This window comes from Triticum dicoccoides, chromosome 7B (assembly GCF_002162155.2).
Source record: "Triticum dicoccoides isolate Atlit2015 ecotype Zavitan chromosome 7B, WEW_v2.0, whole genome shotgun sequence".
Classification (NCBI taxonomy): Eukaryota; Viridiplantae; Streptophyta; class Magnoliopsida; order Poales; family Poaceae; genus Triticum; species Triticum dicoccoides.
In genome coordinates, this window is record NC_041393.1 from 724,868,218 (window position 1) to 724,881,270 (window position 13,053).

General features: G+C 42.0%; 1 protein-coding gene across 1 annotated transcript; it reads left to right on the forward strand.

Annotated features, from left to right (window-relative positions):
* Positions 1–5,696: 5,696 nt before the first annotated feature.
* On the forward strand, positions 5,697–12,073 carry LOC119341360 (probable protein phosphatase 2C 21). Its single transcript, XM_037613239.1, has 11 exons — positions 5,697–5,832; positions 6,778–6,896; positions 6,995–7,061; positions 7,545–7,650; positions 9,249–9,369; positions 9,739–9,876; positions 9,985–10,138; positions 10,224–10,300; positions 10,388–10,440; positions 11,098–11,152; positions 11,271–12,073. The coding sequence occupies exons 2-11, from the start codon at positions 6,792–6,794 to the stop codon at positions 11,841–11,843; spliced, it is 1,449 nt and encodes a 482-aa protein (XP_037469136.1). The 5' UTR covers positions 5,697–5,832; positions 6,778–6,791; the 3' UTR covers positions 11,844–12,073.
* The last annotated feature ends 980 nt before the right edge of the window (positions 12,074–13,053 follow it).

The following is a 13,053-nucleotide window of genomic DNA, read 5'->3' on the forward strand; positions in this document are numbered from 1 at the left end:
AGAGAAGCCACTAGTGAAACATATGACCCCCGGGTCTATCTTTTATCATATAAGTTTTCCATCTACTTTTATTTGCATCTTTTACTTACCAATCTATATCATAAATATTTATCTTATCTTATTATCTCTATTAGATCTCACTTTCGCAAGTTACCGTGAAGGGATTGACAACCCCTTTATCGCATTGGTTGCGAGGTTCTTATTTGTTTGTGTAGGTACGAGAGACTTTTGAGGAGCCTCCTACTGGATTGATACCTTGGTTCTCAAAAACTGCGGGAAATACTTACGCTACTTTGCTGCATCACCCTTTCATCTTCAAGGAAAAACCAACGCTGTGCTCAAGAGGTGGCAAGGTGCAAGACGAGTCCAACGACATCGACTCGAACAACCTGTAGGGTGTCCATAGGAGTAGATGGTAGTAATGTTAGGATGATCTAGTAGTTTGAATGTTCGTTTAATCTATGCAATGTTTAGATGTTTAAAACTTTAAATATTTGAAGTGAACTATGTTTAGATTTTAAAAAATATTTAAATGTTTGAAGTGCCCTATGTTAGGGAAGCCGTTGATGAAGACGAAGATTTTTGAGTGCCCTAAAAATCATGTTTTGATGCTTCAAATTTTACTTCAACACATTTATGGTGCCTAAAATAGAGTTGCCATTGGAAATACTCTTAACGATGGGCGTTTGAGTAGCCCTAAAGGTGCGAATGCGCTGTGATAGATTTCAAAACCAAACTGCTAGAGATTGAGGAGACACCACAAGTTCACAAGGGACTGTTCTTTTATTATTGTGGAAAGATGATTGTGCTACACAAAAAACACTATACTCAGCACGTGGAGTACATAGTTAGAAAAGGACCACTTTTCATGCTCATCACGTGTGAAACCCGCGCTATCTCCACCACTTATAGACCCGCGGCCGGCTTGCTCGCGCTCTGCCGAACCCACGGCTCGGGCACGGACAGCCTCAACTACGGCGGGGCCGCCGTTATGGCCATCTCCGTCGTGTAGATCATCACCGTGGCGCTTGCCGCTCGTGAAGGCCAAGCGATGTGCCCAAGCGTGGCCGGCGTGCTGTGTCCACGTTGCTATCGAGGCACCCAACACCTACCCCATCAGCCGGTTCACTCCCACAGCTGGGTGCCGTGCAGACCGGCCATGGAGCACTGGTCACGAGGGGACAAGAATCGTGGACCGCAAGCGTGCTGAGAAGTTGCATGCTGTACTTAAAGTTGTAGTGTGTGTGGCAAGGGCTGCCATGTCTTGGCAGAAGGAATCTCATAGGACGGGGTGAGAGCACCATAGCCTTCTTTCTTGTCTGATAAAATGGGACCAGTCTCCAGTCCTACAATGTAACCAGTTCTCTATGTATATTGTATGTGGAGTAGTACTACCTTGGCTTAAACTTTTTCAACGAGCTGCATCATTTCAACCGGTCAGTATAAATCATTTCAAACCAATAGCACTTGCCTTCCCAAAATATCCACAATGTGCCGCATGGAGTGACTGTACAACAGTACACATTTATACCAGACTTTTACTGCGTGCAGGAAATCATGAGATATTCACAAGCAATGCGACAAAATGCATTGTTTTGTTGCCGGTCATCAAGAATACCAATTTTGAACATAGATTTAATAAATAACCTTATATTGGGTAAGAAAGTAGAATGGTACTCACTCAACATCCCAAAAATATCCATAAAAACCGACTAAAATGAAAATAAAAAATGCATACAAATGAAAAAAAGTGGAAGCACCATCGGCCTATAAACAAGCAACATGAAATGGGCTTGAGCCCAATAAAAAATTGACTCACCCAAAACAATGGCCAGTTGAAAATTAAGACCCACAAGACAACAGTAGTCACAACAGGAAATAAAACAAGGACACAAATCTTGAAGCATAAATCAACTGTCCGGGCACACCTCATTGGATGGCTTCCACATCCGCGTCCCTCATATTCAAACCCTCAAAACCATACAATCCATGCAACGCTACGTAAGCACAATCAACAACACGCAGTTCATCGGATCAACTTTGCATCGCCGGACAAAAGAAGCATACTTCATTAGAGTTCAACAGCAAATCCATACTACGAACTTAAAACATAGTTAAAATATAAACATAACAGGGAAGGATGGATGAAATCATCATTTCCTCGCCGACCCCTTCCCCTACCGGTCGTTAGCACGACTGTGCCCCTCCCCCGTGTAGGCGTCAGCGTGAGGAGGTGCGTCGTTGTCGGAGCTGGAAGTGGAGCCGACCGTCAGTCCAAGCCGGAGTTGCACCTCATGCCCGATAGCCTGCGAAGCAGGCGGTCCTGCTCCTTCGCATGGCGGGACACCTTCTCCTTCGCCGTCGCCTCCTTGGTCATGACCCCACTTTTCCCCCTATACCAGGCCCGTACGACGCACCTGTGCAGAGTGTTCGACTGCACAGGGCCCCCAAATTGACAGGGCCCCAAATTTTCTAGAGCATTGATGACTAGTTTAGGTGTGGGTAATCAACCATCAGCAAATACACGTTGGAACCTGGAACGAAATAACTCCAAGGCAGAGGCCCAATCTCACGCACGTCTCCTCCTCTTCTCTCTCCGTTCTCTTTCACTTCAAGCTCAAATCCTTTTCTCTCCCCATGGTCCAATCACACCACCAAAGGTCTCGATTCTATTCCATTCTAGTGGATCAATTCCTTCGCATTTCCCCAAAACTAATCTCCTTATTCAATGAATTGGTATTGTTCTACCCTCTGTCCATCTATTTATCCGTTTTCTCATTTCTCTCATCTTCTCACACATCTCCGCTGCTTCTTTCAGTCCCATTGTTGCTTGCTGCTGGTCCTGCGACCTGGGTGCATTGATCGGAGTTGGAGGTATGCCACAATCGCTAGGTTGCCGATTAACCAAGACGAGGAACCAGAAGACCCTAGCCATGTTGCCGCCAAATGGTGTTCCTTCCAAATAAATCAAAGGTTGTTTCATCAATTTTCGTTTCTATATTAAGTTTTAATGCATGATATTTGCATCCTATTTTTTTTATTTATGAAAGTATTCTAGTTCTATAATTACGAGTCTTGAGTCAATTTATGAAAAACCTAAGAAAAAGAAAGAAAATTCGACCTTAAAATGTGCTCTTGATAAGTTTTTACCAAAAGGATCAAAGTTTCTTGTGAAAATCAGAGTGCAAATACAAGCTTTATTCTTCTTCTTTTTTTAGACAAACAAGCTTTATTTTATTGATTGCCATTTGTCATGTCGAGGGCCTAATTTTTGATTTCGCACCGGGCCTCCATTTTCTCGGGTACGGCCCTGCCCTATACATCCGGTCACATGCATGTGATTGGTGAAGATGGAGTGAGAGAAAGAAAATGAAGAATAAACAAATAGAAAAATGTGGTACATGTTGGGCCAAATCCTATGCGGACGCAGGACCACTAACTGGACACGCTCGGGAACTCCTCATACTCACATGTTAGGGCAATATGAGGTGCCGGAGAACCCAGGAATTTAAGGAGGCTTTGAGGTGTTCGGTTGGGTCAACTCTTTCCTTCTCCCTCATACCCGATCAGTGGTCCTGTTCAATTTGAGGAGTCCGAATATAGATGTTGTAAACCTGACCCAACGTTTATTAAACTGAATGTGGACGTTGCACTTTTTTTGGTTGAAGGAGTGGGTGCAATTGCTGCCATCTTACGAGATAATAGTGGTAATTTCTTGGCTGCTCAATGCAAGTTTACCCCGGATGCTGTCGACATAATTACAAAAGAAGGAATGGCCATGAGAGATGGTCCGAAACTTGCTAACTCCCTTGGCTTCAACCAGAAGGAGGTGGAATCTGACTCTTTTTCAAGTGATTAATTTTTGCACTGGGCAAACAAGATGGTAGGATGCGGTATCGACAATTTTTGCAGGGTGCGTGAATACAACTACAATGATTGGGAAGATCATATTTAAGCATTTTTTTCGTCCGGCTAATCAAGCGGCTTGTGTGCTAGCAAACTATAGTTGTTGCAATAAGTCTTTTTTTTCTAGTTGGTTGGATGTGTCGCTTGACTTTGTTATCAGTAAGTTCGCAGACAATGTAACCTTTTTTATATTCAATAAAGCTAATGGCCATCCTAAAAAAAATAAAGATTTCATTTCACTTGAACCAATGGCTACTTGCCCGCACTGTAGACAACAAGTAAGACGTGTGATATTGTAAAAAAAAAAGTCAATTACACCACTAGTGCTAAAACTTGGCGTGAAAAATCACTTTAGCGCCAGAACTTGCGACATACATTGAATTGGTGCTACAACTTGGCTTTGACGTGCATATACGGTGCAATTCACACTTATATACATACATGGTGCTGACTGGGGTGCCATGTGGTGTGGGGCCCGCTGTCGGCCAGTGAACGGTAGAGGTAGGGCGTGTGGCTTGGTATTTTATGGAAAACCCCTCGGAATTCTTTCTTTCTCACAGTAAAGTCCCTGACAGATGTTTGCGCATCTGTAGAAAATTGTGTTAAAAAATGACAGCATATGAAATTCAAACACGTGACCTGCAGCATTAAGGGGCGGGTGGCTAACCATTTGCGCACGCAAGCATTTGATATTGTAACTAAAAACGCACATTATATATCATATGGCCGTAAGCTAGCTGGAGAACCTTCACCATTCTGCAGTTTTTTTAATCGTGTGTCATGCGTTAAGATTTTATATTTTTATATATTTTAATAAATGTTTAGATAAGTTTCAAATTTTCAGGGTTTTAACAAGATATTAATGTAGAGTGTTCATGCTTTAAGAAATTTTCTACATATTTTTATAAATGCGTAAGTTAAAAAATGTCCATAGTTTTTAAAAAATACTCATATATTCTATAATAGTGTTCATGATTTAAGAAACATATATTCATATAATGTAAAATTAGTTGGTTGGGATTCAAACCAGCAACATGTAGTCATCAGGTGCGCGTGGCCACAACCCCATCCAACAGTGTTATTTTTTAAGAAACTTAAATACATAAATTCTAATATTATGTTATAAATTACATTGTATAATGATTCCCATATTATTTCATAAATTATCCATATGATTAAATTATAAATAAAAGAACTATGCACATAATAATTTTCATATTCTATAAAACTATCAAAGTAAATTTATATTTTCTACTCCCTCCGTTCCTAAATAATTGTCTTTCTAGAGATTTCAACAAGTGACTACATACGGAACAAAATGAGTGAATCTACACTCTAAAACATGTCTACATACATCCGTATGTTGTAGTCCATTTGAGATGGCTAGAAAGACAATTATTTGGGAACGGAGGGAGTATATACTTAAAAAAATTCTAATATATATTTAAAATGTTCATGCTCTTAACAAATAAATATCTATTATATAAGAGCAAAATTCTAATAAATATCTATTATACAATTTATTTATTTATAACACACAATTATACATATAATTTATCAAGTGAATTTTCATGTCAAGTTATGGCACTAGTGGTGTAATTGACTAAAAAAAAGAAGCAAGACGTGTCTGTGCCGATGAAATGAACGGTGCACGTCGCCCCGGTCGGTGCCGAGTACCGCGTTGGCGGAAATGGCGGGGCCTTGTAGCGATCCAACGGCGCGGTGGGCGCCGGGGGAAGAAAAGGAAGGGAATCTGTTTTGTTTGCCGCGCCTGTATCTCTGCTGCGGACTGACCCCTTTTGACGCAGGGGAGAAGGCGAGGAGACCGAGCAAGCATTCATCTCCTCTGCTCCGCCCACGCTTGAATCCCGCACTACCATTTCCCTTTCCCCTCTCCGCGCCGCGCACCTAACCAGAGACCCTAGGGTAAGAACCTTTTCTCCTCGTTCGTCGCCGTCGCCGCCGCCGCCGCCGCTGTTCTTGCTATGCCGCATCATGTGGGGGTGCCGATTCTGGGCTCGGCCTTGTCGTTTGCTCTTAGAGGGATGCGCTGCAGCAGGAGCAGAGGCTGCAAATGCTGAGACTTTTTTTTTTCCCCTCGCGTGTGCGTAGATTTGCTTCGGCCCTGTTTCGCTTCTGATTTTTCAAGAGAACTTGGCTAATCTGAACTTCTGGAGGTGGACGAGGAGGCTGAACAACACCGACCCCCCGTGGTGATTTCGGTTCACCTTCTCGATCCTATATTTTTTTTTTCGGTTTTCGCCCCCTTCGCAGCGTGTGGATTCGCACCATCTGTTCTTGATTCCGCTGGGGTCCCTGTCGCTATTCCCCCACCCCCACCCCTTTTCGTCTCCCTGTTTTGCATATACTCTTAGATTCTTGGCATCTAGTCTAGATATAAGACGGTTCCATTATTTTATTCTGGTCTCGGTGGTGATTCAGTGTCAGCAGTATTACGCGCAGCCAAAGTTCCAAAGAAATCTTGATTTTTCTCTACTGCCTTGTTGCTACTGTGCGCGCAGCCAAAGTTCCAAAGAAATCTTGATTTTTCTCTACTGCCTTGTTGCTACTGTGCGCAGCAAAGTCGAGATCTTTGAGTACTTCCTTGTCAATTCGTCCCTTTTTCGTTCTGCTGTCAGAGTAAAGCCTTAATTTGGTTTTAGTCAGTTGGAAGATACTCAGGTTCAAAGCTGCGTTGCGTTACTGTTACTGTACATTAGTAACGCAGTTTGCAAGCAGGAGTTTACAACCTTGCAACTGAAAAAGCTCTATGTTTTGTTTTGCAGTGTGGTGTTAGTATATTTGCTGTACAAGTTGCAAGTTTTCGCTGATAAAGATTTCTGTGCTATTTTTGTTACATGAACCTTCCAGCAAGTTTACCGGGCATGGAGAAATCTAAAACAGACAAGTGCTCTACCCAGGGAGGATTCGGTATAATCAAATATGCTGCGTCCTCCATGCAAGGAAACTGTGATGTCATGGAGGACTTTGTGCGTTCTCTATATTTCAGTACTTTGTGCAAATAGTGAGATGGTATGCATTTTCATGAAATAATGAATTTGACCCACGCATGCTTTAACATTTGCAGCATACTGCTATTGTAGATCTGAATGAATCCCAATCATCATTTTTTGGTGTTTATGATGGCCATGGAGGTTTGATCTTCGTCATTCTGATACTGTTAGAACATGTTACTTTCTAGTTGTTTGGTCTTTTATACAATCATGTGTCAGTAACTAGGATTGGACATAACTAATCGAGTTATGCAATCGGGTTTGTGCTGATTTACGACGACAATAACATAACTTGTGAGGATATTGTGTTTGAGTGTAGCACCTTGTAGCCGGCAGTCATACCAAACCATAGTTTTAGCTCCCAGCTTCAATGGTCACAACTTTGGAGGGCATCGAGCTTTTATTGATACTTTTTTTGAGTGCTGGATGCATTATGTTACTAATATCTTCAATACGTCAGTTTACTTTCGTTACAGTCATACACATTATTTGAAGGGATATTTCAACCAATATTTATCTTCACTCTGTTTTAATATATGAACTTTGTACATGCGTATGATTTATTCAGCATTTATTTTCTGTTATATAAGATGGTCATGAAGTGTTATATGTTTGCCTTTTCAGGAGCTGACGTTGCAAGGTATTGTTCTAGTCAATTTCACAACGAGCTTGCTAAGGATGACGACTATGGCAACAATCTGCAAAAAGCAATGAGTGTTGTGTTCTCCAGGTATTTTCCATATGATTAAATCATGTACTCTACATTTTTGTAAAAAGTTTCTCAAAACTATGTACTAAGCTGATGGGGCAATAGTCAGTAGTGTCCTGTGTGTCAGGTTTTTTGGGAATTAGGTAGATAAGAGCCTTGTTGAGTACCGCAAATCCGCGACCATCAACGGGCAATAATTTCAGGAGAGCAGCCATGGTATCCCAGCAAGCTTTCAAATGCACCGAGTCTGAAGATAAGACACTGTGTTCCAAAATAAAGCCCTGTCTAGTCCAAAAAAGCTCAAACATGAGGCATTTATTCTGATTGAATGCAGCGTTGAGAGGCTCTTGAAGATCTCCTTTCCTACATTGCCTGGTGGCTGCTTGAAGACCCCCTCTTGCTGTTGTTCACTTTTGGGTTCTATTCTCCCCTAGTGCAGACTTTCTTTATGTCTAGTTATGTGGATAACTATTCACTAGTCTATTAGCGTTATTCATTGCCTACCCTGGAGGTCTGGCTTGTACAATTCCCAGGGGAGGGTGTCCGGAGTCTGCCTTCTGGCTAGATGGGGGTGTGCTTCCTGGTGCACACTTTCCCCATGTTGTCTTTGTGTTACGGATAGGTAGTGCTCCTAGTCTGCTTCTTTAGATCATGGATGGTTTGTTGCTTTACCTTCGGTCCTAGTAGATGGGAATCGGAGAGGAAACCCCCTTTATCAAAATAAAAGAAGGGAAAGGGCCTGCAGGCTAGCTGCAGCAGACTGTTTGGGTTGTTAAGCTCCTAATCCATAGAAACCAGAGCTCTATCAATTTTGGTAGGAGTGGGGATTTCTCTCTCGTTACTCCATGTACTAAAACGACGCCCATGCGTATATACTTATCTCAATTCATGGTCCTCCACATAGCACCTGAATGTAAACATCATATTGCAATTCAGATTCTAGTTGCTCTTTTCTGATGCTCTAGGCCTAGGACAAAGTAAATGCCGAGCCACCAAATCAGGTAGAAATTGTGTTTTATGTTCGTCTCCCCGAGGCCCATACACAATAGTCATCCACAAAGAATTGGTGTCTTTCTCGTACCAGGCCCATGAGAAAATTGGTGCCAAGAGTGATCTGGTCCACCTGTAATAAGGCCGAATCCCAAGCCAACAGTATGCCCCTCACGTCTCCACAACATGCAAGCAAAGCCGTCAAGTGGTGCATTACAATGTATTGATTGATTACAGCAACTTTAGTTTCTTGCAAACACACCAAATTAACATGCACCAAGTCAATAAACTCCCTCACTGATTTCCTCTTTGTGGGCTAATCAGACCACAAACATTCCAGCATAACTCCTCTGGGATTGATATCCATAAAAAACATGGACACCACTACCGCCTGCCTCAGAATAGTTTCCAAAAATTGTGAAGTTTTAGCTATGATATGCAAATCTGTCAAATTTCATTAAACAATATGAGTAACTGGCCTGCACAAAAGACAAGCGTTATGTGCCTCTATACATGTTCACATAATCTGCACTCATATTTATGCATTTTCATTTTAATATTGAAAGGTGAAAAGGCCAACACATAGATACGCAATATCTAATTGTTTTATGCTTAATTAATTGTTGCAGTATTGATGCGAAGTTGGAGCAGTCAGATGATTGGAGGATGATAGGTTATCCTCCAGGGATTAGAAATCTGATAAGGCGTCTCAGGATTGGTGGTTGTACTGTTAAGCAGTGGCTGTTGAAGGTGATACAGAATGTTCTTTAAACATTTAGTCATCGAAGAATTAGTCAATATTTTATCTCTTGATTAATTATGCGTATTATTATGTGTAAAAGGGAATTGGAAGGGATCAGTGGGTGTGATAAGAGGGATCTACTGTATTTTTGAGATGTGCTTTGGAGTTGCCACTGATATATTTAACTCATAATCCCAACTTGTGTTCCATCGAGTGCTTGGTTTACTGAACCGAGGTTGAGTTGATCACTTATTTGTCATTGTTTGCTTCTTTTATTGAAGGGCACATCAGCAAATTTATTCTTTAATAGCCTATTTTTCCATATGATTTTCATTTTTTTTTCTGCATTATACCTCAGTTTGGAATTTATTTTGCAGGAACATTATCTTGGGCCACAACAGGAAGGATGCACAGCATGCATTGCTGTCATCAGAGGCAACCGGATCACTGTAGGAAACATTGGTGATTCCCGTTGTGTACTCTCATGGAATTGTGAACCACCAAGGAATGTTCAGGTATAATGACAATTTCAAATCAAATTTCTGTTTGGGGCATCCTATTTTGTTTGCATGCGTTGAAGTGGTGCATAACATTTTTTTTCTTGTATCTATTTTTATGGTAAGGTTCTTGATCTATCCACCCAACACAAACCTGATGCCAAACATGAAAAACAAAGGATTTTAAAGGCAGGAGGGAAGGTAAGTGAGGATGATGATGGTGGGCCAAAGTTGGGCATCCATGACGCCGAGGGAACATTACCCACCTCCCGGTCTTTTGGTTAGTCCTTTTTCTGTTTTCCTATATTTTTATTGGACGCAATCTTATTCATTGTTGATGGGCATTTTGACTATTTACATCTCAGGTGATTTCATATTCAAGCAAAACAAATATTTGTCTCGTGAAGAACAAATGGTGATATCTATTCCGGACATATATGAAGTAAGTTTGTCACTATGTTGCATGGGCTCAGTGTAAGTTTCTTCTTGATGCGTGCGGTCTGATGGAAATGACTGTCTATTTTTCTAGGGGGGGATTACTAATACCATGGAATTCATTGTTATAGCAAGTTCTGGCATCTGGTAAGTATGTAGTAAAAATAAACTCAAGAGGCTGTTTTATTATGACTTGATTACTTGATCTAAGCCAGTAAAGTTACCCCAAATTATTATTTATCTTTCATGCTTGTTTCATTCTAGGCCAGTAATATTTGTCACCAGAAGTTTGTACATTGCGGTTTCACTTAAGTTTGATCCACCATACACTACAAGGGTCTGAGTTTGAGCTACTTCATCCACATGTGCAATTCAGTTTCTGTTTTGTTTTCTCAAACCGGAGGACAGTAAACTATTTTCTGAGTTTAAGTTGCTGAAAAGAGCAATATGTGTCAGTATTTAGGTTAGCTAGTGCCTTGTATTGTGTTGATAAATAATCAAATTTGATGGTTCCATATCATGTTGATTTGCTATATGGAAATGGCAGTTCAGTATGTTTGTTTGTTTTCCGTAATAACAACAATAGGAGTTGTGTCAAAAATTTTCTGTTCACTGCAAGAATGCTAAAACTAATAAGAGATGGCGTTACTGGTCACCAGTGGATAGATCCAGCCATACACATAGGGACACAATTTGGTGTCATGTTTTATAGTTATAATTTCCTCTATATATTATCCCAGAAAAAAAATCCTTTATACATTGTCGTAACAAGATTACATCTATTGTGTTTTTCTTCTTCTCCAGGTCTGTCATGACCAGTAAGATGGTGGTTGAAAAAGTACGCGAAGGCTTGCAATCCGTGAGTCTTGTTTGTTGAAAAAATATTCTGCTTCTCAATAACAGTAATATTATGTTTAAGATAAACTACCTAGTTGATGAAGAAAATTCAATTGCTTTGGGATTTGTCATCAATGCAGGGAAAAGACCTTAAAGCCATATGTGAAGAGCTTCTGGATTCATGCCTTAGCAAGGGGTCAAAACTCAACCTGTCAGTGATATTGGTCCAGTTCAATTCGAACCAGGCTGCTCCACAAGTGCAAGCTCCTGCCTATGTAGGCGATGACATACTGGAAGTTCTTCGCCATGTCGGTGACCAAGCATCTGGCGTTCGCGGTCAACCTGCTGAACCTGCTGAAGGCAGCGTGGCCGTCAACACCGAGAACAAGGGCGAAGGGCTGGGGCTGGGGCTGGGGCTGGCAAAGAAGAAACGTTCAGGATGCTTTTCGGTCGACGGCAGGGGATCTCGCACAGGCAAAGCTTCCAAAACACATTTCAAGGGACTCAACAGTTTATGGGGTCTGTTCAAAAACGGGAAATGTGCCAGCACGAAAGCGGTCATGACAGACAAAGTTCACGTCTCTCTGGATGCAAGCGACCAAGTTCCTGGCTGCAGGCCAGTGAGTGGGGTGTGTGTGTTAAGTTGGAAAAAATGTTCTCTATCAACCAACTTATCACGGGAAAAAACAGTCGCACCGGACTCATTCAGATGAAAAGCGCTTTGCGCCTACCGACCATGCGCACTATGTCTCACTTCTCTGTGGTGGCACACGCATTGCCCTTGGTAGTTCTCTATCGTGGCACACCCATTTTCCATCTGTACCAAACTTTCAATCACCACATCAGTAAGCCAGCTTAACAGCAGCTAGCTCTATGGGCAAGTACTATATGGCTTTAGACTGCTGCTATCTGCAACTACTTGCTGCTTCACATACGACGCAGCTAAACAGGCAGGGTGTACATTTAGTCGTCTATGTGACTCTCTACGACTGTTCAATGCGTGCATGCATCCATGACCAAGCAAGGATAAGATATATTTTTTTTCCATACGAATCAAACTGGATTGGGTTCCACTATCATCATGCACATAACGGAACAAACCATCGCGTCCATAGCGCAAAAAACGAGTAGCAAAACCACCCAAACATCACTGGTTCTCTAGTACAAAGGTCAAACAACTACCGCATGCACGGCTAGCAGAGGACTAGAGCAGAAGCTAACAAAGACGAAACATCAGCCAAAGATAATGCACGCTACAATGCATACAAAAGTTCCTCCCTCCCCAGCACATATGATGCAGATTCAGCACCATCTTCTCTTCTACACAGGTCTAATCATCGGCATCTTCATCCATCACATCCTCCTTGGCTACCCCCTCCTCGACTGCTCCATGTCAAGATGTATCTGGGCACTGGCGAACGGGGAGCTAGCGGGGAATCGAATGAACCAAGTGCTAAACAATGGATGTTCTCATTAATACACTCGTTATCTCATGATGCTTTTGTGAAATTGGCAGTAACACTCTGGACGACGTGGACGGCGAGAAGAAAGGCCATCCACGAGGGCATTTTCCAGAGCCCTCATGCTACCCACGCTTTCATCAATCGCCATCTAGTGGACCTGGAAATAGTTAATGAGCAGTAGCAAGGAAAGCCTACAACGACAGCATACAACACAGCACCACCAGGCAGTGCAAGGCCAAAGGCTCCGCCGGCAGGTTTTGTTAAAATCCACGTTGATCGTGGCATCGGATGCAAAGCAAGTGGTTCAAGACATATCCAGCAATAGCAAGGGTCCTTATGGCATGGTTATCTCAGAAATCAAATCAAGATCCTTGGGCTTCAATTGTAACATCGTCTTCGAAAGGTGCCGGTCCAACGGAGATGCTCATAGTTTAGCTAAATTTTCGCTTTCTTTAGCTCA